This window comes from Castanea sativa, chromosome 4 (assembly GCF_040712315.1).
Source record: "Castanea sativa cultivar Marrone di Chiusa Pesio chromosome 4, ASM4071231v1".
Classification (NCBI taxonomy): Eukaryota; Viridiplantae; Streptophyta; class Magnoliopsida; order Fagales; family Fagaceae; genus Castanea; species Castanea sativa.
The window spans coordinates 697,562-722,225 of NC_134016.1; the positions used below are offsets into that span (position 1 = coordinate 697,562).

General features: G+C 32.9%; 1 protein-coding gene and 2 pseudogenes across 1 annotated transcript; all 3 read left to right on the plus strand.

Annotated features, from left to right (window-relative positions):
- Nucleotides 1-4,015: 4,015 nt before the first annotated feature.
- On the plus strand, nt 4,016-9,010 carry LOC142633132 (putative uridine nucleosidase 2). Its single transcript, XM_075807399.1, has 9 exons — nt 4,016-4,332; nt 5,551-5,666; nt 5,814-5,873; nt 6,667-6,852; nt 6,935-7,039; nt 7,527-7,623; nt 7,946-8,053; nt 8,143-8,278; nt 8,616-9,010. Exons 1-9 carry the CDS (start codon nt 4,284-4,286, stop codon nt 8,722-8,724), a joined length of 966 nt encoding a protein of 321 aa, XP_075663514.1. The 5' UTR covers nt 4,016-4,283; the 3' UTR covers nt 8,725-9,010.
- Nucleotides 9,011-11,975: 2,965 nt separating this feature from the next.
- LOC142631390 (putative disease resistance protein RGA4) lies at nt 11,976-13,566 on the plus strand (annotated as a pseudogene).
- A 1,028-nt stretch (nt 13,567-14,594) lies between these two features.
- Nucleotides 14,595-24,664, plus strand: part of LOC142631933 (putative disease resistance protein RGA3) — a 38,352-nt pseudogene continuing 28,282 nt past the window's right edge.

A 24,664-nucleotide genomic window follows, 5' to 3' on the forward strand; every position in this document is an offset into this window, starting at 1 on the left:
TCATTGGCCTAAAATCACTGTTCATGGCCAATGAACAGTGACAGATGCGCGTGGAAAAAAAAAAAAAAAAAAAAAGTTGAACGTGGACGCACGTTTTGCTATCCAAACGCCCTCTTTGTATATAATAAAGGTTGATTTTAATGATAAATTTATAAATCCATAAAAATGAGATTGCACTATTGAAGATTACTGAATTAAGGAAGGGGGGAAGTGTTTAACAAGTGATTAAAACAACCTATTTCTTATGGGGAAGCTGTGAGTGTTTGGGATGACTTTTGGTTGGCCCTCTAATGGAGTGGGAAGGGAACATCTCTATTAAAGACTTTCTATCTAATGATGTTGGGATTTGTTTTGTTTTGCCAGAGTATATCATGCAAGAAGATACACTCATATGGGGTTTTTCCAAGGATGGGAATTTCACTCTTAAGTCGGCCTATCTGATTGCTAAAGGTTTGAATCCTTTGAACCTGGATACTTCTAACTTGTGGGTCCGAAATGCCAAAACTATGCCAAGAATAAAATTCTACATTTGGCAATGCACTCAATTTAGCATCCCTACTAAAGAAGTTTTAGGTTCAAGGGGTTTTAATCTTGATACTACCTGTGATTTATGTGGTATATTTGTTGAGTCAATTACCCATGTTCTATGAGATTGTAGTGTGGCAGAAGGATGTTTGGAGGAACCTGGGAGTCAGTAATGCAATGCAGGATTTCCTTGGGACCTCGTTGTTGGATTGGTTAAAAAGGAAATGTGAATCTTATGAGTTTCTCTTGTAGCCTCATATACCTTGAAAGATTGTTTTTTCCCCAAGCTATATGGATGCCTCCATTGAAATAGGTTTATCTTCCAATTTGGGAGAACCGACCCAAACATACATTCTCATTGTATCAAGAAGGGAGTTGGATTCTTTGCTATTGTACCTGATAACTCTAGCAAACAAAGTAGAATCCAAGTCCAAGTTAGCTGGAAAAAGCCCATTCCAGGTTGGGTGAAGCTCAATACAGACAGATCTGTTTTTGAAATCCTAAGAAGGTTGGTGGAGGTGGGGTGTTATGTTGTAGTAATGGGGACTGGATTGATGGGTTTGCAAGGAATCTTGGGAGTATTTCCAGCAATATGGCTAAGCTTTGGGCCCTTAAGGATGGCCTCTCTTTGGCTCAGCAGTTGAACTTAGACAATATCAATATAGAATTAGATGTAGAAAGTGATTGTTTTTTTGCTTTCCAATCTATCCTATGTAAATCTCATGTTAGAACCTATTTTGACTGTTTGTAGGAAATTGATCAGTTCCTTCCCTAACTACATAGTGACCCATATATAAAGGGAAGCAAATAGATGTGCCGATAGGCTATCTAAAATGGGAGCTATTTAATTAATTGACTTCTTATTTTATATGACCCACCATTTGTGGTGAATAGTTTGCTAACTTTTGTTTGCGTAATATTGTTAGCATGTTTAACAACAACAAAAAAAGTTGATTAGGATTTATGATATGAGATTTTTTCTAATAAATAATAATAATCATCATTTAAACTAAAATTTGATAGGTTTTTTTGGAGAAAAAAATAGAAAGGGATAATGATAAGTTAACGAATAACAATCATAAATTAAAAATTAAAAGTGGGAAAATTTTGATGAATTTCGAAGGGAACAAATATTGAATTTTTTTTTTTTTCAAATCACATAGGTTTGATAAATTACAAGACTAACATAGATTTGATAACTTACAAGACTAACATAGATTTAATAAATTTCAAATTAAAATGTTACCAAAAATGTTAACTTTGGGAGATTTAAAAAATATAGTGATTGAAAATTTAAAAAATATAGTTGTTGAGAATGAATAAATGAAGAATATAGAAAGATTTAAAAATAATAAAGGAAGATTAAAAAAAAGAATACAAAAATAATGAAGAAATTATATTTAAATGGGATAAAAAAATTAATAGAGAGTTTGTTGAAAAATATATTTAAAAATGTACAAAGTTAAAGATAAAAGTTACTATTTATTCTTTAAACAATAAAAAATAAATAAAAAGACTGCTATAAATAATCTAAGAATTGGGTGAAAAAAAAAGGATGGGGTTAGCAAAGATCCAAAAGACCCAATTGATGAGTCCGATCTGATGGGTTCTGAGCAGTTTTGACCCGATGAACAGTAAAAAATAGTGTTTCTATTTTTAAAAAAAATTACCGGAATATTTAAATAAACCATCTCATAAACCACACACAAAGGCACGCATTGTGTTTTTATTAAAAATAAATATTTCATAATTCATACTCCATCTCTCATATTCCATTTTCCCTTCAATTCTCTCTCTCTCTAAACACAGCTTCATCATCCATCAAACCTTTTGCCCTTCAATGTCACCATCGCCTTCATGACACCAACTTAAACCCTTGGGACAAAGATCGTACGCATTTATTTTCTAGTTCTCATCACAATTCCATCTCTTTCATTATCCTTGGATTTGTAATGTACTATTTCAATGTGTTGGTTTTTGTGACTCTCCTTTTACTTTTGAGTTGTTTAGCATTTTTTTTTTTTGGTTCACAGTTCTTTTAATTATTATTTTTTGGTTCATTTTTGGGACACTTGTGTTGAAAGCATCATCCGTCTGAAATTTGAATGAACATCAAATTAAAAATATGTTTGGTATACTATAATAGCTATTATAATAGAATAATTATTTATGTGTAATAGCAATTCGATAATTTGGTTGTATCTTTATTATATGGATTAATTATTACATTAGAATAACTATTCTTTAAATTGAAGAATAACTATTCCTCTTCAAAATGTATGTAATAGTTATTCCTTAGTGCATATAATAGGTTTTAAAATTAATATATTTCAAAAAATATAAAGTTTCCTTATACATCATTTTTTTACAAGCTTTCCATATATAACAATCAAATTTATAGATAGTAATAGTTATTTCATTACAATGTCTTTTATTTCTAGTAAGAAAGATTATTATTCCTAATGTAATCTACATTTAGATTTTGACCATTTCGAGGATGATAGCAGAAGTTTTGTCAATTGGCATGATCAAGTCGGTGTTGGTGGTGCTGGTTCATTTCAAACCCAATGACTATGGCTAAGCTCATCTAAGACAACGCTTGCCACTTCTATCCCTATTTTAAGTCCCTCATACATTTGTTTCTCATCTAATGTAGAAGCTAAAATGGCCATGTATTGGTAGGGTAGCACGGTTGATCACCCCCATCCCCATTTTATTCAATAAAAAAAAAATCAACCAAAAGTGCAACCTCATCCATAATATTACTAGTAGGCTACTAATTGTCAAGAGTTTAAAAGCACAAGAGTTATGATGTTTTATTGATATAATCATGGTAAAATGTATGTTTGATCCAAGTTTTATTTTAGTCCCTTTTTTTTTAAAGTTCATTTTTAGTCCCCAAAAGTTTTTAGATCACAATAATTTTGTCCTTCCATTATTTTTGTTCATTTTTAGTCCCAAAAGTTGTGATTGATCAATTAGAAAAGTACAATTAGTGACAAAGGCACTAAGTTGTGATTTACACAACATCACTCCAATCAAACCACCTATAACACCAATGAAAAACATACGACTTAAGAAATGTTGAAAAATTTTAAAAATATTTTATACACCTATTGTAAAAAAAATTGGGTGTATCCAAAGTCCCAAACCAATTGAAAAATACATCATAGCACCAGTCAATTCAATAAGGTAATCTCTTGTGGTCAAATAAAATACTTGGCTTAGAATCTCATCTATGCACCCATGCTAAAAACTAGTGGAATTTTTTTTTTCTTGGTTGAGAATCAAACTACTTGAAGTTTTATAAGTTGAATCCTAATTATCCTATCATATATTATCTGAAATAAATAAAATAAAATAATAAAAAATAAACAAAAGAAGGGTCATAAATATATTTTGTTTATTTTTTCTCTCATCTTTTCCTTTCACAGCAACAGACCAAGAGCACAACCAAGAGTCTTCAATGTTCAAACATAAAAATAAACATGGGGCCTGAAGCAGTAACGTGAGGTGAGACTTGAGACTTGAGAGTGAGACCACTCTGAGAATCTGAAGCTCCAGCTACAATCTTCCTTAACAGAATTGACTTCTTTATCCCTTTACATAAACCAATACACCCACAACCCACCTAACTTTTTTGTTTTTTCCATGTAATCCATAATACTTTAATAAATCACCATCAATCCTTGTCAATACTCAATACCATTATTAATAACAACCTATCAATCAATTTGTGTATTTAATTCTCAGACGCCATGGCAGCTCAGCCAAAGAAGATCATCATTGATACAGACCCTGGTATTGGTAAGTCACCTTATCTCTTTTCATTCAATCCCGTTTTCTTCAAAGTTTGTTTCTTTGGACCTTATTGTATCTGGGTATCCGAGATTTCTACATTTCATTGTGTTTATCTGCATATTTTACATTAAAAAAAAAAAAAAAGAGTCAATGATTCCATGTATATTTAACAATTTCATATCAAAGAAGTCATGCCGTTCTCTGTTTGGTTGCTGAGAAAATGGAGCAGCCGATTATGAATTGGAATTCTAATCAAATCGCAGACCTTTTCATCATATGGGAACCCAGGAAACCACATAGATTTTCAGGGGTTCGTTTACTTTTATCAATTCACTCTGTATTCCACTGGAGAGTCTCAGAGTAAAAAAATTGTCTGCAAATTCTAATAAAAATCTTGGGACTTTTATACTAAAAAGCACAGACACAACACGGGACACTGTAATTCTGGACAAATTAGGACAGTACGTAGTAATTCGGTCAATGATTATCTGCATATTTTAAACCGTAGTTCAGTCAATGATTCCATGAAATTCAGCAATTTCATATCAAAGAAGTCATCCCTGCTGCTCTGTTTGGTTGTTGAGTGCAGCAGCAGAGTATGAATTGGAATTTATATAAAATCAATGACTGTTCATCATATGGGAACCACATAGATTCATTCACTTCTGCAACTGGCTTAATGCGTTCAGTTCCAATTAAGGGTTTTTTTTTTTTTTTAACAATTCACTCTGTACCAATGAAGGGTGGTCCTGATTTCTTGTAATCTTATTTCTGAGACTGAAATTGTCTGAAAATTTTGATAAATCTTTGGACTTTTATACTAAAAAGCACAGACACGGACACAAGGGACACTGCAATTCATGAAAAATTAGGTAGGGATACAACAATTAATTGATTAATATATGTATGTGTGTGTGTATATATCTCTCTCTGTTATTTAGGCATATTCTATGTTTTCAATATAAATAACAACTATCAAAATCTTCTGAAACTTATCTAAAATCAAAGGAATTTTTTAATAAGAAAATATATATTCTCCTCCCCACCTATTGAGGACATGCATGATAGTGTCTCCATCATGTCCACACGCTGTGCTTCCATATGGGAACTCAGAAAACAAAATTGCTCTACCAGAATTTGCAACTGTCTTAATGGCTTTCATTCATATATATGTTATTTAATTCATCATCTTTCTGACATTATGTGAGTTGATGATGAATACAGATGATGCCATGGCAATTTTTGTGGCATTACGGTCACCAGAGGTGGAGGTGATTGGACTTACAACTATATATGGGAATGTTTATACAACCCTGGCCACAAGAAATGCGTTGCATTTGGTATAGCTAATGAGGTTCATTTTATATATGGCATTTTGAATCTATATGAGTTATTCTTTGTATTATTCGCTAGCTGAATTGGGGTTTGTTTTTAGTGTACTATTAGAGGCTGATCGTAGTAACTCTTCCAATATGTTTGTGATGTAGCTTGAAGTTGCAGGAAGGACAGATATCCCAGTGGCTGAAGGATCTCATGTCTCAATCACTGTATGTACAGACAAAAAACCATGATCCTATGTTATAGTGGCTCTTTAGATTTGTATCTTTGAGCATTTTTTTTTTGTCTTTTTGTGATTTTTTTTTGTTTATGCTAACTTTCAAAAGGAGGAAGGATGTGCGAAATTATACATTGATAGGACTTTTTATTAAATTATTTTAATAGAAGATAATACCGACCTATCAAAAAAAAAAAAAAAGATAATAGTTTTGGTAGTTAGAAGACAAACTTGTTCTTGCATCAGGAACATATATGGGGAAATCTATTGGGGAATTCAGGTGTGATCCTCTTTATTTTCATTATCAAAAAAAGGGTTTGAACCTATCGTACTTTCGCTTATGTGCCTCATGATGATTGAAAGGCTGAACTCATACTGCTCTATGATATGTGTTTAGAGTTTAGAAAGTATCATAAATGAGTAAAACTAATGAAGGGACAACCTGAGATTTCCCTTTGTTAATTTTGTACATAGAGCAAAAAACAGGTTTTTTTCTTTTTTCTTTGAACGATTTTTTAACGCTTCATTTGCTGCAATAAATATGATTTTTCTTTGGAAACATCATTTAAAGCTGGTTATCTCACAGAAGAAGCTGACTTCGAGTTTTCACAATAACAGCTAAACGTGTTCCAGGAGAAATTGTATTGTAGATTATGTAGTTTCACTCACATAATTTCAACTCTGAATTTGAAGCACCATCACATTTTTATTTACATATCATTCATTTACAAGTAGACATTGATGTATGATTTGAATTTTCTTGTTCTTCTTTATTCATTTTACAGAATGGCACAAAACTGCGCATTGCTGGTTTCGTCCATGGTGCAGATGGACTTGGCAACCAAAATTTCCCTCCACCAAAAGGAAAGCCAATTGAACAGTCAGCAGCTGATTTTCTCATTGAGCAAGCAAAACTTTATCCAGGAAAAGTCACGGTTGTGGCACTAGGCCCACTTACAAATATTGCACTGGTTAGAGTTCCTGATCATTTGGCGTGGTCTCTAATATTGAATATCATCCATTATATTTTGAATTATGTATCCGCTGGTGTAGGCTATCCAACGAGATCCTGCATTTTCAAAGAACATTGGGCAGATTGTTCTTCTTGGTGGTGCTTTTTTAGTAAATGGGAATGTGAATCCCGCATCAGAAGCCAATGTAAGTTGCTTGTAATTTATGTATTCAGACTGTGATTTCCAACTCATAAACTCAAAATGTACATTGCTCAGTGACTTGTTCTACATGCAAGCCTACCAAACCCGCAAATGAGGTGCCTTTTGTATAGCTCAATTTTTTTGCTGCCCTACTTAGTAAGAGCTGGAGATAGAGAGTGTGGGTGCCTTTGTCCTCAGAATTTTACAAATCCTTTTCTGATAACTTGATCTCTTCTTGAACTTATTGTTAAATTACCGATTATCCTAAAAGTTTAAGCTATTGGGATATGAACCACATACTTCTAATACTTATCGACTATAAAGAAGCCTGGGAAACAAAGTTTATGGAGCAATCTGTATAATTTTTCCTTGAGCAGATCTTTGATGTCTTTCACTGGTCCATGTTCACTTTCCCCAACATGCTCCCCGCCCTGTGGTGATTTCCAACTCTCTCCCCCTCTTCCTATCTAACCCTTAAATTGGATGACCAGATTTTTGGCGATCCAGATGCTGCAGATATTGTATTCACAAGTGGAGCAGATGTAGTGGCTGTGGGCATAAATGTTACTCATCAAGTTGTCTTCACAGGTACTTTTTGGCAAATTGGTATTATGCACTGTTAATCATATTTTATTGTAAGAATTAAGAAATCTTCCATCTTTTTTCTTGTAAGGTGTTACCCTTTATATTTAAAAAATATACCCATGACCTTTTTATCCAGGTTTTATGTTTGTTCTGCACACCTTATAACAATGTTGTAGCTTTGTACGTAGAGTTGCCAATCAGAATGTGAAATGAGAACTTCAAAATTGTAATTTGATGATATTTGTTTTCCTCTTTCAATTTGATCTTTTGTTTTTGTCATTTGGATTTGCTTTGAATTTGATTCATCAATTTTGATACATTATAGATGCTGATAGAGAGAAGTTGTCAAGGTCAGATGGAAAATTTGCTCAGTACTTGTGCAAAATCTTAGACGTGTATTTTTCATATCACCACGATGCATACAACATAAAAGGTTGGTTTATTTTTTAAAGAGTTGATGAAACTGAGTGAGTTGATAGGTAATTGTTTAATTTACTGATGCTAGTTTTTGTCTTCATGTAGGAGTTTATCTTCATGATCCAGCAACCATGCTTGCAGCTGTTGATCCTTCACTTATGACTTACACAGAGGGTGTGGTTAGAGTCCAGACAAGTGGCATCACTAAGGGACTAACAATATTATACAATAAACAGAAGAGGTAGGACTTTTGGACACCTAAAATCAGCAGATGCAGCTGCTTGATTTTTGGTTCCTTACTTCCTTTGCAGACCACATAGGCTGAAATGAGTTGGTTTTTTTTTATTTTGGGTTGCATTAGGATCCCATTTCTATATCAGATAATAGGGTTCTAACCATAATCGTGAATTTTATGATCATAACAGTATAGAGTTACAGAGTGTTTCTCAGTATTCTGAAATTTTTGTATAGATAAAGTAACTTTAAAAAAATGGTTAGTCATTAAAAAGAAAAAAAAGAAAAAGAGAGAGCTATTGTGTTCCGACTGACTCATTTGTACTTTCTTTGAAATGAAACAGGTTTGGCGAAGTCACTGAATGGACTGATAAACCAACAGTGAAGGTTGCAGTCACTGCTGATGCTCCCGCTCTAGTGAAATTGGTCATGGAACGCCTTATGGACTCCTGAAGTTGTGGTTAGAATTAGCGGTTCTCAAAGATGTTCATAGCTGTTGTGATGCAACTACTAGCCTATGATTTCAATTCAGATATATCCCACAAAAAATGGTCGCACTTGATGTTTTTCTGTTATTGTACTTCGTAAAGGGGAATCTGATTTGGTCATGCCTCAGTCTTGATGCTGTATGGTACTGTAGAAAATAACAAGATTGCAATTTTCTTTTTCTTGAATAAATAAACTCCTTCTGGTGTAACTAGTAACAACTATTGAAATCCAATAAATATTTTCTGGGAAAGCTGAAATGATCCAAAACTGCAAAAAGATAATAATGTTGTACCAAGATGAAAAAAGGCTGCCTTTAGGTGGTTTTGATATACCATGGATGAGGATTTAGGTGGAAATTTTGTCTTTTAGCCATTTATGTTATTTGCATTATTATGATAAACATGAAAAGGACCTTTATTTTGCGTCTTTGAAATGATTTAATAGGATCGTTTCTATGTATTTGTTACGTGCAAATATACACAAGAAAAAACATATGTATGTGGAAATATAGATGCAGACAGATGCATGTATGGGTAGCTATCAACCTATAGGTCTTTTTTTTGGTTGTGTCAATGTGTAGCCATTTTGATGTATTTTTTTTTTATATGTTCACTCTTTTGAGTCTTTTCAACTCATCTACAATTTTCACCCACTCTTTAAATTCAATTTTTATTTTAAATTAGCTTGTAACTATATACATATGCATAGATATACTTAAATATATACAATAAAATGCACAATATAATTCCTATGTATATAATTTAAATACTATTGATAGTCATTTTTATATTTTGTTAACTCTTTAAAAAAATTTGTAAGGATATTATGAGGAATAAAATGTAAATTATTCATGTTTATTTATTTATTCATCATTGTGAAGCACTTTTTTTTTTTTTTTTACGATTCATTTATTCTAAACTCTTTGATTTTTGTACTTAATAACTCATTTGAATGAATATTTATTATGTGATCCCACATTTGCTTTTAAAATTTAGAATTTAAACTCTTTAATGATAAATAATTTAGAACACATGCTGCAAAATTGAAACTCTAATTTAGAATTCTAATTTGAGTTTTTTTTAGTTTCACCTATTATTATCATTATTATTATTATTATATAGATGAGGCACATAACATTCTCTTTTTTTTTTTCACTATTATTATATATATAGATATATAGATGAGGCACATAACATTCTCTCCTTTTTTCTCTTTTTCTTTTTTACCACCTTCAAACTTTTCTTGATGCTAACTAGTACAATAAGAACGTTCTTACTCCAAAATGATAACTAGTAAAGTGAATTTCTTCTTTATCAAATTTTGAGCATTTGTGTTCAACAAAACGAACCACTTGGGTGTTGACTAGTTTGACCTTTGAGGCATCTGATTTGTTTAGATTATACAAATCTTCAACTTATGATCGCAATCTTGACCACCCGCAAGTCTATTAATATCAATTTCACAATTTGGCTAGTAAGACATCTCGATTCATTTTGATTGTGGGAATCTTCAACACGAGATCACAATTTACGTTATCCATGAGTTGATCAAGGCAAGTATTCAATATGGAGAACGTAACATCCCTAGCATCTCTTTAAGCATGCGTTGTTGCCAAAATCTAATACAACCTTTTGAAGTCCAAAGAAAAACACAACTTTTGAACCGTGAAAGCTAGCAATAAATTTAATAATAATTAACTGTTTAAAGAGAACACTCATAAGCTAAAAAACCAAGGCAACACAACTTAATAGTTACATCCAGTTCCACGAGTATCTTCACCTACGAGTACGACCCATGATTTTGAAGCTTGCATTGCATTCTCTGCTTTTTCTCTCATTTCCGTGCGGGTGTTTTCATTCAAGTCCTTACGCAGAACTTTTTCATTCACAGAGAGAGAGACACAGAAGTTGCTCTTGCTCTTCTAGTTTCTCTCACCCATGAACGTTACTTTCACTATGCTCTTTTATGTTATATACATATGGACATGTAGGTGTGATCATAAAGTGGACTAACAAACTTTGTACCACCATATGAAGATACTGTCGGTTATGTTAGTTTCGTATTAACAGACTTTTGGCTTATACGTATATAAAAATTTGACACAAGCAAATATAAAGATATAACTAATATTGAGTAGTTATACATTCAGTTTGTTTATTTTAATATTGGATAAAATACTATTTTGGTCTCTAAACTTTACCAAAATTTTTTTTTTTATCTCTAAACTTAAAGAAGTTTATATTTTGTCCTTAAAGCATTGAAAATGTTTTATTTATGTTCTTAAACTTTACTAAAAGTTTGTTTTTCATCCTTAAACTATTAAAAAAATTCTTTTTTCATCATTATTTTAGTCTTTATCTATTCAAACAACTCTTTACAAAGTTTAGGAATAAAAAAAGAATTTTTTAAAGTTTAGGGACGAAAAACAAACTTTTAGTAAAAGTTTAGAGACCAAAATAGTATTTTACCCAAACCCGACCTGAAACCTTAACCCATGGATACCCAGATTCTATTACCCATTAAGTATTCATACCCGATTATTACACAGATATTTGTCCATGGATGCCAGACCGAATAAGAATACTATTTTTTTTCTTATAAAAAAAATATTGAAAACATGTTTTTCCATTGAAACGTTTTTTTTAACTAAAAATCAATCTTTCTTAATGGATGTATGGAAAGTACATTTTTTTCACTATGGAATGTGCATGCTTGCTTGACCATGAAATCAATGCTTAACTCCATGTCAAATGCGAGCATTCATAGTAAAGTTCTTAAAAGCTTTTAAAATATATATATATATTTAGCAATTCATTCCACAAAAACATACTATAACAATGGTGCTATTCTTAAAAATTTTGGCAAATGAGTTACAGTAAATTGCCATCTATAGTAGTCTATTGTAGCTCAAAACTTATAAAAAAATAATATTTTTATATTTCTTACTTCTTCTTTTTCAATTAAAATAACCTTTCTCTCTCTCCCTCACTATTTTCTCTCTTTTCTTCTTTCTTTCTCTGGTTCTCTCTCTTTCTTCCTTTGTATTTTCTTTCTTGTCACCAATCCTTTCTCTTTCTCCCTCTCCCATTTCTTCCTTGAGTAGTGTGATTATTTAAATAGTAAAATCACACATTAAATATTAATAAGAAGAATGAGTGGTTAATATATTATAATTAAGCTCATACTCATAGGGTTTAAGCCTTTTGAGTTAAGCGATGTCTTCAAAATTTTTAAAAGTGCTTAAGTTATGCTTTGATCATCTTCCAACACCATCTTTAAAACGATGTTTCGCATATTGTGCAATATTCCCTAAAGGTTATGACATGAAAAAGGATGAAGTAATTCAGTTTTGGATGACTGAAGGGTTCCTACTAACTAAAGAAGCTAATATGGAGATGGAAGATATTGGTAACATGTATTTCAATATTTTGTTGGCCACTTCCTTTTTCCAAAATGCTAGAAATGATGCCTACGGTAATATTATTAGCTACAAAATACATGATTTGGTGCATGACTTTGCACTCTCAATTTCAAAATTTGAAACTCTAATCTTGGAGGGAGATTCAATGGATGATGATGGTAGTAGCATACAACATTTATTTGCCCGACGTGATGGTAAAACAACACTAGGAAGTTCATTTAGTGGAGTTGATTATACAAAATTGCGCACGTTAATTTCACAAAATTTCAACTTTGACATCATGTTATCAAATTTTAAATGCTTACGCATTTTAAAATTATTCGGGGATAGTATAAAGGAGTTGCTAGATTCAATTGAGCAATTAATACATTTGAGGCTTCTTGACATCTCATACTCCTTAACTGAAGAATTACCAAAATCCATCACCAAACTATACAATTTGCAAACTTTAAGAATTGAAGGCTTCGTAGAAGAGCTTCCAAAAGACCTAAGCAATTTGATTAACTTAAGACATGTTCATATTAATGATTACTCGGATAATATGATAGAAACACCTAAAAATATGGGGCAGTTGACTTGCCTTCAAAAATTGCAAATTTTTTTATGTGCATCCAGAAGAAGGTTATCGAATTAAAGAATTGGGATGTTTGAAGAATCTTAGAGGAGAAATAAACATACACAATCTAGAGATCGTGGCAGATGAGGAAGAAGCTAAAAGTGCAAAATTAAAAGAAAATGAAATATTCTAGTTGTGATTATATTGGGATATAGGTAGAGAATGGATCATGTATGATAAAGATGAAAAAGTGTTGGAAGGCCTCCAGCCTCACTCAAATTTGAAAAGCTTAACAATCGAAGGGTATGGAGGAAAGAAATTCCCATCATGGGTTGGTTCATTGGTATATCACAATTTGATTGAGCTCAATTTGAGATGTTGTAGTGAATGTAAAGAAATTCCCACTATGGGGCAATTACCTTGTCTTAGGGTTCATGAAATGGAAGGAATGGGGAAGGTAAGATGTATAGGAAGTGAGTTTTACTTTTACAGTGATGGGAGTTACAGAAATACTACTACATTATTTCCGGCATTGAGAATACTCAAATTGGAGGGGATGGAAACCCTAGAAGAGTGGAAGGATGCAGAGGAGTTGACAACCACAGATGAGGTGTTGTTTGTGTTTCCTTGCCTTGAGAAGTTGATTATTAGAGGGTGTAATAAACTAAGATATTTGCCAGACTCACTACATGTTTCCCTTCAGAAGTTGGTAGTATGGGATTGTCCTCCTTGGCTGAGGTCATTGCCAGGTGCATCTGCCCACGGAGGAAGCCACGCGACACCTCACCCAATTGAAAACGCTGATCATTTATTGTTGCCCCAAATTTGAAGACAATGAGCGGATCAAGATTAGCCACGTTCCATGGGTTAAAATCAATGATTGGCAAGTCTACTCATACTTCCCTACTATTTCCTCTTTCTTTTATTCTCTTATATTCGTAATGGGTGAGAGTATTCTGGTATAAATGCATAATTGGACCCGATTAAGTAAATAAATAAATAAATACTTCAATTTGGGTTAATGGTTCTTCAAATAAATAGTGCAAATTAATCTCACTAACCCTTTTACTTACACTTAATATATAAATCCAATTCTTTTTTTTTTTTCAATTTATGAAATTATTTGCTATAATTTGACAAAAGCTTTTAAAACAAGAGTTTAATTAGAAATTTTGTGATGGCTACTATTCAAATTGGCTTGCCGCTATTCAAATAATTTTGTGGCTGCAAATTACCAAAATAATTAGAAGCATAGTCTATTTAACAATGTTTTGATTGTTACCTATTGTCTTGCTACCGTCAAATTTCTGTTTGCTAGCCTATTTTCTTTCTACAAAGTTTTCAATACTGAATTAATTATAGTTGGAACTCTTCAGAAATTTTGAACATAGGAACGAATATAACCTTATAGAATCCAAAAATGATAGGTGTGTACATGCTAGGCTCAGCGACTGTGGCATTTGCTAAGTTCTGAGATGCCCGGTTGTCCACATATCACAACTTTCAAGCCTGGAGGCTGGAACCCAATTTTAGAAATACAAATAAAAAAAAAATAAAGGACTTTGTTTATATTGTATTTAAAAAATAAACCCACAAAAAGTAGCAAATATTGTAGACATCTACAAAAAGCGTTCAATATCTGCCACTCTACATGTTTACAATGTAATTTCACAATGTACTGTAAAGAATTTCCCAAAAAAAAAAAAAAAAAACCATCTATTTTCTTGCAAAGTGTTAAATTTGGTGGCTGCTTGTTTTAATAATTGAGAGAGGGCATCGTTGGCATTTAGCCATTAGAGAGAGAGAGAGAGAGAGAGAGAGAGAGAGAGAGACATGGATCGATCATTACAAACTTTCAAGCTAATATATAAGAACTCCTTGTAAATTGCTTGACCACTCCTCTTCTCCTCTATTCTCTTCATCCTATTCTTCACAAGCTATTACCTTTTTTTTCTCTCTCTCTCTCTCTCTTTCTTGCTCTTCAGAGTCTATTATTACCTTCTCTTTCTCTCCTTCTTACTCTTGCTGATCTCCACTATTGACCGCATCTACCTATTTCCAAGCTTGAAGCTACTACAGTAAGAGCATCCACAGCAGTGGAGTTAAAAATTTAGCAATTTAGCTCCACTAAAAGTTACTTTATCTATTTTACCTACACACATGCTGCAGCAGTGGATTTATTTTAGCTTTCAACACAATAAAATAATATAAATATCACAATAAAATAATATATTTACCACAATAAAATAATACATCTCACTACAATAAAAACACCACAATAAAAAAGGTAATGTGAACACAAAATAAAAAATTAATTTTTTTTAGCTCTCATGAACTAAAAGGCAATGAGCTAAAAAAATATAGATTTAGCTCCACTGCTGCATACTTCTTTTTGGTGTTTTGATGGAGCTAAAATAGCTATATAGTTATTTAGCTCCACTGCTGCAAGTGCTCTAAATGCACTCTCACATGCCTTCTATGCTGTTATTATTATTATTATTCTTTGCTTTTTTTTTCTTTTATATCTTGGCTGAATTAATATTTTAATTAACACAACGAAAGAGAATAACCTCTTCCATTTTCTGTCTCCTTAGAGGGTAAAGTGGCCATTTTACACTAACTCTAGGCTCAGTCAAAGCTTCTCTGTTGGGATTTGGGACATGAGAAACGTGTATTGTGCAAAACCAGAACAAGCACCTGACAATTTAATAACTTAGCATTTAATGCTAGTTGTTATAGATCCTTCAAATTTAGCTAATTAGTCAAACCATTAACTTGATAGGGAAGCATTTTTCATGGTCTCTAGCCAACGAGCTGCTCAAGGGGTTTAAATCCTTACGATGATATGAAGTCATTCTAGCTATTTTTCTCTCTCTCTCTCTCTTGCTCTTCCGAGTCTATTATTACCTTCTCTTTCTCTCCTTCTTACTCTTGCTGATCTCCACTATTGACCGCATCTACCTATTTCCAAGCTAGAAGCTACTACTGTAAGTGCACTCTCACATGTCTTCTATGCTGTTATCATTATTATTATTAGTATTATTATTTGCTTTTCTCTTTTATATCTTGGCTGAATTAATATTTTAATTAACACAACGAAATACAATAACCTCTTCCAGCGGCCGGTGGCTGGCAGTGGGTTACAGATCCCAGATTCCGACTCCGGTAAGTTGGTTGGTGGGTTCTCTCCTCTAAAACCCACTCTAACGAACTTGACCATGAAACTTACCAAAGTTCGGCGATCCAAGCTTTTTCCAGCAAGTTTTTGGTCAAAATACTTTAAATCCAATGAAATTTATGCTGGATTTGGGTGATCTCACCAAATCTAGTGAGATCTCAGCCAGATTTGGTGGAAATCTCACTAGATCTGGTGAGATTTCGCCTGAAATGCACTGTTTTGGCCGGATTTATCCACCGTGGACGGTTTTGACCAAACCGACCACTTTCCAACGTGAAATCCGACCGCTCTGATCTGACTCCCTCGCCAGTCGACAGCGGGTCTGAACTTCCTCCCCCGATTCTATCGGGGCGGTTGTGAAATTAACAACCCAAATTTTAGAAGTTTCAAAACAAGGACAATACAAATGAACACTCATTTGAAGGAATCTTTTCTCAGTCACACAACCCAATCTTTATCTTGGTAGGTGAAAGTCAAGAGAGGAGTGAAGTATTTATGGGTGGGTTTGGAAAAATTCTTCCGTGTGAAGATTCGAATTCCTCTTAGGGTATAACAAGTTCATTATTATCAATTGTTATTTTTTCCAACAATTATCAATTTCAAATGATGTTATTTTTTGTTTATTTTAAATCTAGTAATTAAATAGATTACACATGGAAATAAAATCTAATAATTCAAATTATAGACAAATATCTACCAAATTAATTATAGTTGGAACTCTTCTAAAATTTTCAACATAGGAACGAATATAACCGATAGAATCCAAAAATGATAAGCGTGTAACATGCTAGCCTCAACGACTATGGCATTCACTTCACTAAGTTCTGATGTCCAGTTGTCCACGTTCAAGCCTGGAACCCTATTTTAGAGATATAAATAAAAAAAGATTAAGTTTAGCTACAAATTCAATAATTTTTTTTGAGCTAAATTTTGCCAAATTTACCATTGAATTTATATTTTCTTCTTATATTTTTTGTGTATGTAAAATTTTTTTAAAATTAAATATTAATAGCTATGTCATTAATAAATTTTTTAAATTGTAAATTTTTTAAATTTAAAATTATGCATAAAATATAATGTTTTACATCATATAATAAATAATATTCAATTGACACAAAATTTGACTTATATATTAAGAGCGTAAAGAACATGTAATCTAATGGTTAGATTTTTGAAATATGTAGTAATGTTAGTGATATTGAGTAAGGTTATTGTCTTAGGTTATTATCAATTTTGTAACAAAATTTTTTCCATAAAAATATAAAGATTTTTATGTTTAAATATTTATTGGTAGAAAGAGAGAAGCTTGGTCGGTAGAGAAAAAAATAGCAAAAGAGATAGAAATAAAAGAGAATCAATCAAATGCTAAGCCGGCGAGGATTTGAAGAAGAAAGAGTGAGTAGAATATATATTATATATATATATATATATATATATATATATATATATATTTTTGGCCGACAAACATCAACACGACAAAAAGAAAAAAAAAAATATTTAGAATTATTAGAAATAAAATCAGTGAGAAATACTTTTTGAATAACAAATGCTTATTTTCTTAATTTTGTCTTTTTCTCCCAGTTATGGGCCACATGGCAGATAAGAGCGTCCAATGGTAACTTTAACTTTAACTTTTTTTTTGTTAAAGTTAAAGTATTTTTGTCAAAATGAAAACTTTGAAGTATTTTTCTTTCAGTTATGGGCCAAAGGAATGTTGTTACAGTATTTTTGATATTATAGCATAAATTTAGTTTCAAGAGGGCAGTAGAAAGTGGGAGAGAGAGAAATAACAAAACTCTTCTAGAGAGAGAGAGAGAGAGAGAGAACGAACGTGCTGGTAATTTATGTAATTTATTATTATTATTTTTTTCATTTATGATTAATTAAGATATGAATATATTGCTCCTCTTTTCATTGTTGGGTTTAGATCTTCCGATTGAGGTCTAGTTCTTTTTGTTTCTCTAATTCTTCCCAACGTTCACTGCATCTACCTATCTGCACGCTATTTAAGTAAGTTCTCTTTGCCTCTTTGACATGTCTCTGTGCTTTACATCTTTTCTTTTTTTTTTTTTTTGGTTGAGGAAAAAATAGTTTATTAACACAACCAAAGGAGAGAGCATGGAATGTTATTGCATTTATCAGGTTCAAAGTTTAAACCACAGCCAAAACAGAAAATTAAAAAGTGAAATTAACAACACAAATTTTACAAGTTTTAAAATAAGTACAACACAAATGAACACTCATTTGAGGGAATCTTTTCTCAGTCCCACATCCCTATCTTTAGATTGGTAGGGAGAGCCAAGAGAGGAGTGAAGTATTTATGGGTGGGTTTGGAAAAATTCTTCCATTTGAAAGATTCAAATTCCTCCGAGAGTATCACAAGTTCATTACTTGTTTGCCAACAATTATCATGTTCCAGAAGAGGTGGGGTGGGACAAAAATCGTTACTATTTTTTTTCCAATAATTATCAATTTCAAATGATGTTATTTTTTCTTTTGTTTATTTTAAATCTAGTAAATAGATTATACTATATGGAAATCAAATCTAATAATTCAAATTACAAACAAATATCTAGCTACCAAATTAATTATAGTTGGAACTCTTCTAAAATTTTCAACATAGGAACAAATATAACCTATAGAATCCAAAAATAATAGGCGTGTGACATGCTAGCCTCAATGACTATGGCATTCGCTAAGTTTTGATGTTCAGTTGTCCACGTTCAAGCCTGGAACCCCATATGTCTAGGTTGTACTTGCAATGTAAACACTCAAAAAGTAATAAATGTACATTTGCAAAAAGTGTACAGGATTTACAAAATAAGTATAACATTTACCATTTTGTGTATATTTACAATATAAATTTACATTATACTATACTACCGTACAATGTAAAAAAAGAAAATTTCAGTGAAGTTCCACACTCGTTAACCATGAGAGAGAGAGAGAGAATGAAGGAAATTAAAAGACATGAATCGGTCATTAGAAACTTCCATTTTTACATGAATAATTCTATGGAAAATACTGGTTAAGTTAAATACATATATGCAATGTAATTTACCACTGTTATTTAATTAATTTAAAGAGTCAAACCAGTCAAGCCATCAAATTTGAATTCAACTTTTTTATATATATATATATATATATATATATATATATATATATATTACTGTGTGAACTGGGTTTACAAATTAACAATGGTCGAGCATCTGATTTGGTCACTCCCTCAATCTTGATGCTGTATGGTACTACAGAAAATAACAAGATTGTACTTTTCTTTTTCTTGAATAAATAAACTCCTTCTGGTGTACCTACTATTGAAATCCAATAATAATGCTAAAATGATCCAAAACTAATGAAAAAAGATAATAATGCTGTACTAAGATGAAAGGAGGCTGTCTTTAGGTGGTTTTGATGTACCATGGGTGAGGTTTTAGGTGAAAATTTTGTGTTTTAGCCATTTATGGTATTTGCATTATTATAATAAACATGAAAAATATATTGCATTACCTTTATTTTGCGTCTTTTAAATTATTTAATAGGATCCTTTCTATGTATTTGTTACGTGCAAATACACACAACCAAAAACATACGTATGCGGAAGCATAGATGCAGACTGACACATGTGCAGGTAGCTATCAACCTAGGCTTTTTTTGGTTGTGTTTGTTAATGTGTAGCCATTTTGATGTATTTTTTTATATGTTGACTCTTTTCAACTCATCTACAATTTTCACCCGCCCTTGAAATTCAATTTAAAAAAAAAAAAAATGAGGCACATAACATTCCCTCCTTTTTTTTTTTTTTTTTTACCACCTTCAAACTTGTCATGATGCTAATTTTTGGATCCTCGTCTAACTACCACTTTCCTTCTTCTTGAATAACTGGTACCATAAGAACCTTCCTACTCCAAAATGATAACTGACAAAGTGAATTTCTTCTTTATCTAATTTTGAGCATTTGTGTCCAACGAAATGAACCACTTGGGTGTTGACTAGTTTGGCCTTTGAGGCATCCTGATTTGTTTAGATTATACAAATCTTCAACTTTTGATCACAATCTTGACCACCCGCAAGTTGAGTAATATCAATTTCACAATTTGGGTAGTTAGACATCACAATTCATTTTGATTGTGGAAATCTTCAACATGAGATCACAATTTACATTAACCATGAGTTGACCAAGGCAAGTATTCAATAGAACTGAGAATAACATTAAAATCTCTAATACAAACCTAAGGACCATACACAAAGGACTTATTATGGTTTAACAACGCCTAAGAATTTGGCTTCTGAGACGCTTCAGGTCAACCATAAAAACTTGTTAAGAACCATCTAGATCCATCCTCTTCAACAACCTTTGCCAAAATATAGTTATCCGAACCATTAATGACCCTAACATCAACACCTTCCTTCTAAAGAAGAGCCAATCCACCACCCAAACCTGGCTTTTTCACAATGAATCAGTGAGGAAGATTTGTATCCTTACAAAGCTTTTTAAAATCCTCCCTAAACATTCGAGTATCCATAAGAAAACACACCATAGGATCTTGTTCCCTCACTATCTTGTGAAGGCCACAAACTGTCCTGGTAAGGGTGGTCCACCACCCCCACCGATCCATTATTCAAAGAAGTGTCATTCACAAATTGCTTGCTATGCTTTGGTGAGATAGTCTACAAAGTTTCCAGTCCTAATTGGGATATAGACCGTTTCCCCTTTCTTTTTTAATTAGCTGAATAAATAGTTTAATTAATCATTAATCATTTCAATCCATATATTAAATAGAAAAAAAAAATCAAGTCTACTTTATTCAAGTTATTTGTACAAGAAGTTTGAACTCCAAAATCCAAATCTTTATTTTTTGGGTAAATTGCAAATATCACCTTATGTGGTAAACCCTTAAAATATGGTACAATATTGTGGTTTATATACTTTACAGACTTATCTCCTTTGCAACTTGTTCCATGCTTTGTTTTAAAAACCAGACCGGATCGGTCGGTCCGACCGGTTCAACCGGGAAAACCGGTTCAGTCTAGTCCAGTTAGAAGCCCCAAAACCGGTCAAAAACCGGGAAAAAACCAGGGTTGAACCGAAAATTTTGAAAACAACGGTTCGATGCCCGGTTCGGTTTTTAAAACCATGGTTTCATGACATGTAGTCATATATAAGGATGGCAAAATGTACCGTACTCGACCCGACCCTAAACCTGGCCCGTTTAACATTAGGGTCAGGTCTGGGTTTTAATTAAAAACCTGAAGCAGGTTCAGGTCGGGTTCGGGTATTAGGCATGCTCGGCCCGAACCCGACCCGTATATATAATATTTTTTAAAAAAACCCTAAGTATAAATGGTCACTTTCCAACCCTAAATCCCTTAAACCCATACACTTTTCACTCTCACCCTCTCTTTGTCTTGCCAAGCCGCCTCCCCCTCACTCTTACTTGAACAAGACCGCCGCTGCTCCCTTCACCGGTGCCGCTCCATTCTCCACCTCTCCGGTCTTTCCTCCCTGCCTCCATCACCTTGCCATAGCCTGCAAACGCCTCTGCTCCTCCCTCACCTCGCCAGGCCCTCCTCCACATCACAAAGCCGCATCTCTCTCATCTCCCTCACCTCGTTGTGAACTCAAGCGTTTGCAATGAAACATTGAAAATCATTCTTTTTGTTCAAAGAATCAAGTTTGTATTTTCTAGTTTAAGTGCTATTTTTGTTGAATAGGATCTGATTGTTTGATTTGATTTTGTAGGGTCTTCTTTTTCAGACCTAGGGTTTATATGTTAAATCTTGTTTTTACTTTTGACGAGGGAAAATATTGTAAAGAAAAATAATGGTTTTTGTTTCGATCTGTTGTATTTTCTATTGTAATCAAATTTGTATTTTCTAGTTTAAGTGCTATTTTTATAATTCTTGTTCCGATCTATTGGTTGCTAAGAAAATAATGGTTTTTGTTGGTTTTCGATTTGTTCAGATTGGATTTTCTTGTGTTCTTTTTCCCCTACCGTTTGGTTGCTGAGAAAATCAAAATCAGGCAAACATTTTTTTTATTGGACCACAGAATGGGCCCTGAAGTACCATGGCCCAACGGGGCCCATGGAGCCCGGGGGGCCTGGCGAGCTGGGTTTAAAAAAAAAGCCCATTTATTAAACGGGCCGGGTTCGGGTCATGAGTGCAGGCCCGTAGGTCGGGTTCGGGTATTAAAAAACCCGTCCCGAACCCGACCCGTTGCCATTCCTAGTCATATGGTGATATACAGACTTTTTTAGAGCTTTATCCAAGTCATGTTTTTTCTTATAATTGAAATTAGAAAACCTCAAATTTAAACTTGCTCTTGATTCTTGAATATATCAACCTTGTTCAATCTAAATTATGCTGTCGCTTTTTTTTTCCCTTGACTGAATAAATATTTTAATTAATCATTAATAATTTCAAATCAGTGGCGGCTCCAGGAATTTTGTTTAGGGTGGTCATTAAAAAACTTAAATGAAAAAAATAATAATAAAAAGAGAACTTGAATATATCGAGTTATTGACAAAAAAAATTGAAGTTTTATAGTTTCCTTCTACAAGTTATATAGTTTCCTGATTCTGGTCGAATCGGCCCGGTTCAGCGCGAATCGGCGTGAGTCAAAGCCGAGTCGGCACGAATCGGAGCCAAGTCGGTGCGAATCCGAAAAAAAAAAAAAAAAGACTAAGGCGCGGCACTGACTCGCGGGCAGCAGCGTCGCCGTGTCGAACGCGGGTGCGGCACCCATTTTGCGATGTCTGTGCATCAAAGATTTAGATATGAATATATTGTTCCTCTTTTCATTGTTGGGTTCAGATCTTCCTTTCACATCCATTATTGCCGGTAATCTACTGATCAAGGACTGGTTCTTTTCCTCTTTCTCTTATTCGTCCCAACGTTGATTGCATCTACCTATTTGGCAAAGCTATTTTAGTTAGTTCTCTTTGCCTCTTTGACATGTCTCTGTGCTATTGATTTTATTTATTTATTATTATTATTATTTTTTGCATTTATCAGGTTCAAACCACAGCCAAAATAGAAAAATTAAAAAGTGAAATTAACAACCCAAATTTTAGAAGTTTCAAAACAAGGACAATACAAATGAACACTCGTTTGAAGGAATCTTTTCTCAGTCACACAACCCAATCTTTAGCTTGGTAGGTGAAAGTCAAGAGAGGAGTGAAGTATTTATGGGTGGGTTTGGAAAAATTCTTCCATGTGAAGATTCGAATTCCTCTTAGAGTATCACAAGTTCATTATTATCAATTGTTATTTTTTCCAACAATTATCAATTTCAAATGATGTTATTTTTTATTTATTTTAAATCTAGTATATAGATATACATGGAAATAAAATCTAATCATTCAAATTATAGACAAATATCTACCAAATTAATTATAGTTGGAACTCTTCTAAAATTTTCAACATAGGTAGGAATATAACCTATAGAGAATCCAAAAATGATAGGCGTGTAACATGCTAGGCTCAACAACTGTGCCATTTGCTAAGTTCTGAGATGCCCAGTTGTCCACATATCACAATTTTCAAACCTGGAGGCTGGAACCCAATTTTAGAAATACAAAAAAAAAAAAAAAAGAAGACTTTGTTTATATTGTATTTACAAAGTAAACATGCAAAAAGTAGCAAATATTCTACACGTCTACAAAAAGTATACAACATCTGCTACTTTATGTGTCTACAATGTAAATTCACATTGTACGGTAAAGAATTTCCCCAAAAAAAAAAAAAACCATCTTTTATCTTGCAAAGTGTTAAATTTGGTGGCTGCTTGTTTTAATAATTGAGAGAGGGAAGGAAATTTAAGCGAAGTTTCATCGTTGGAGAGAGAGAATGAAGAAAAGGACGTGGATCGATCGTTAGAAACTTTCAATTTCACATGAATAATTCTACGAAAAACACTAGTCAAGTCAGTCCATATATGTAATATAAAAATCTCCTTTTAAATTGCTTGACCACTCCTCTTCCTGTCTATTCTCTTCCTCCTATTCTTCGCTATTACCTTTTTCTTTTCTTTCTCTCTCTCTCTTGCTCTTCAAAGTCTATTATTACCTTCTCTCTCTCTCCTTCTTACTCTTGCTGACCTCCACTATTGACCGCATCTACCTATTTCCAAGCTTGAAGCTACTACAGTAAGTACACTCTCACATGCCTTCTATGCTGTTATTATTATTATTAGTATTATTCTTTGCTTTTTTCTTTTATATCTTGGCTGAATTAATATTTTAATTAACACAACGAAAGACAATAATCTCTTCCATTTTCTGTCTCCTTAGAGGGTAAAGTGGCCATTTTACACTAACTCTAGGCTCAGTCAAAGCTTCTCTATTGGGGCTTGGAACATGAGAGATGTGTATTGTGCAAAACTAGAACAAGCACCTGACAATTTAGGGCCCGTTTGGTAGAGGAGTTTGAGTAATATTGTTTGTAATTTTTTGAAATCCGTGTGGATGAAAAAGTGTGTGAAAATGTATGTAAGGTTGTTTAAAAACTTAAAATGTGTGTTTTATCTACTCTATCAAACAGAGCCTTAATAACTTAATATTTAATGCTAGTTGTTCTAGATCCTTCAAATTTAGCTAATTAGTCAAACCATTAACTTGATAGGGAAGCATTTTTCATGGTCTCTAGCCAACGAGCTGCTCAAGAGCTTTAAATCCTTGTGATGATATAAAGTCATTCTAGCTGATGAGTTGGTTAGGGAAAAACCAAGAATTTCATGAAGTTTCAG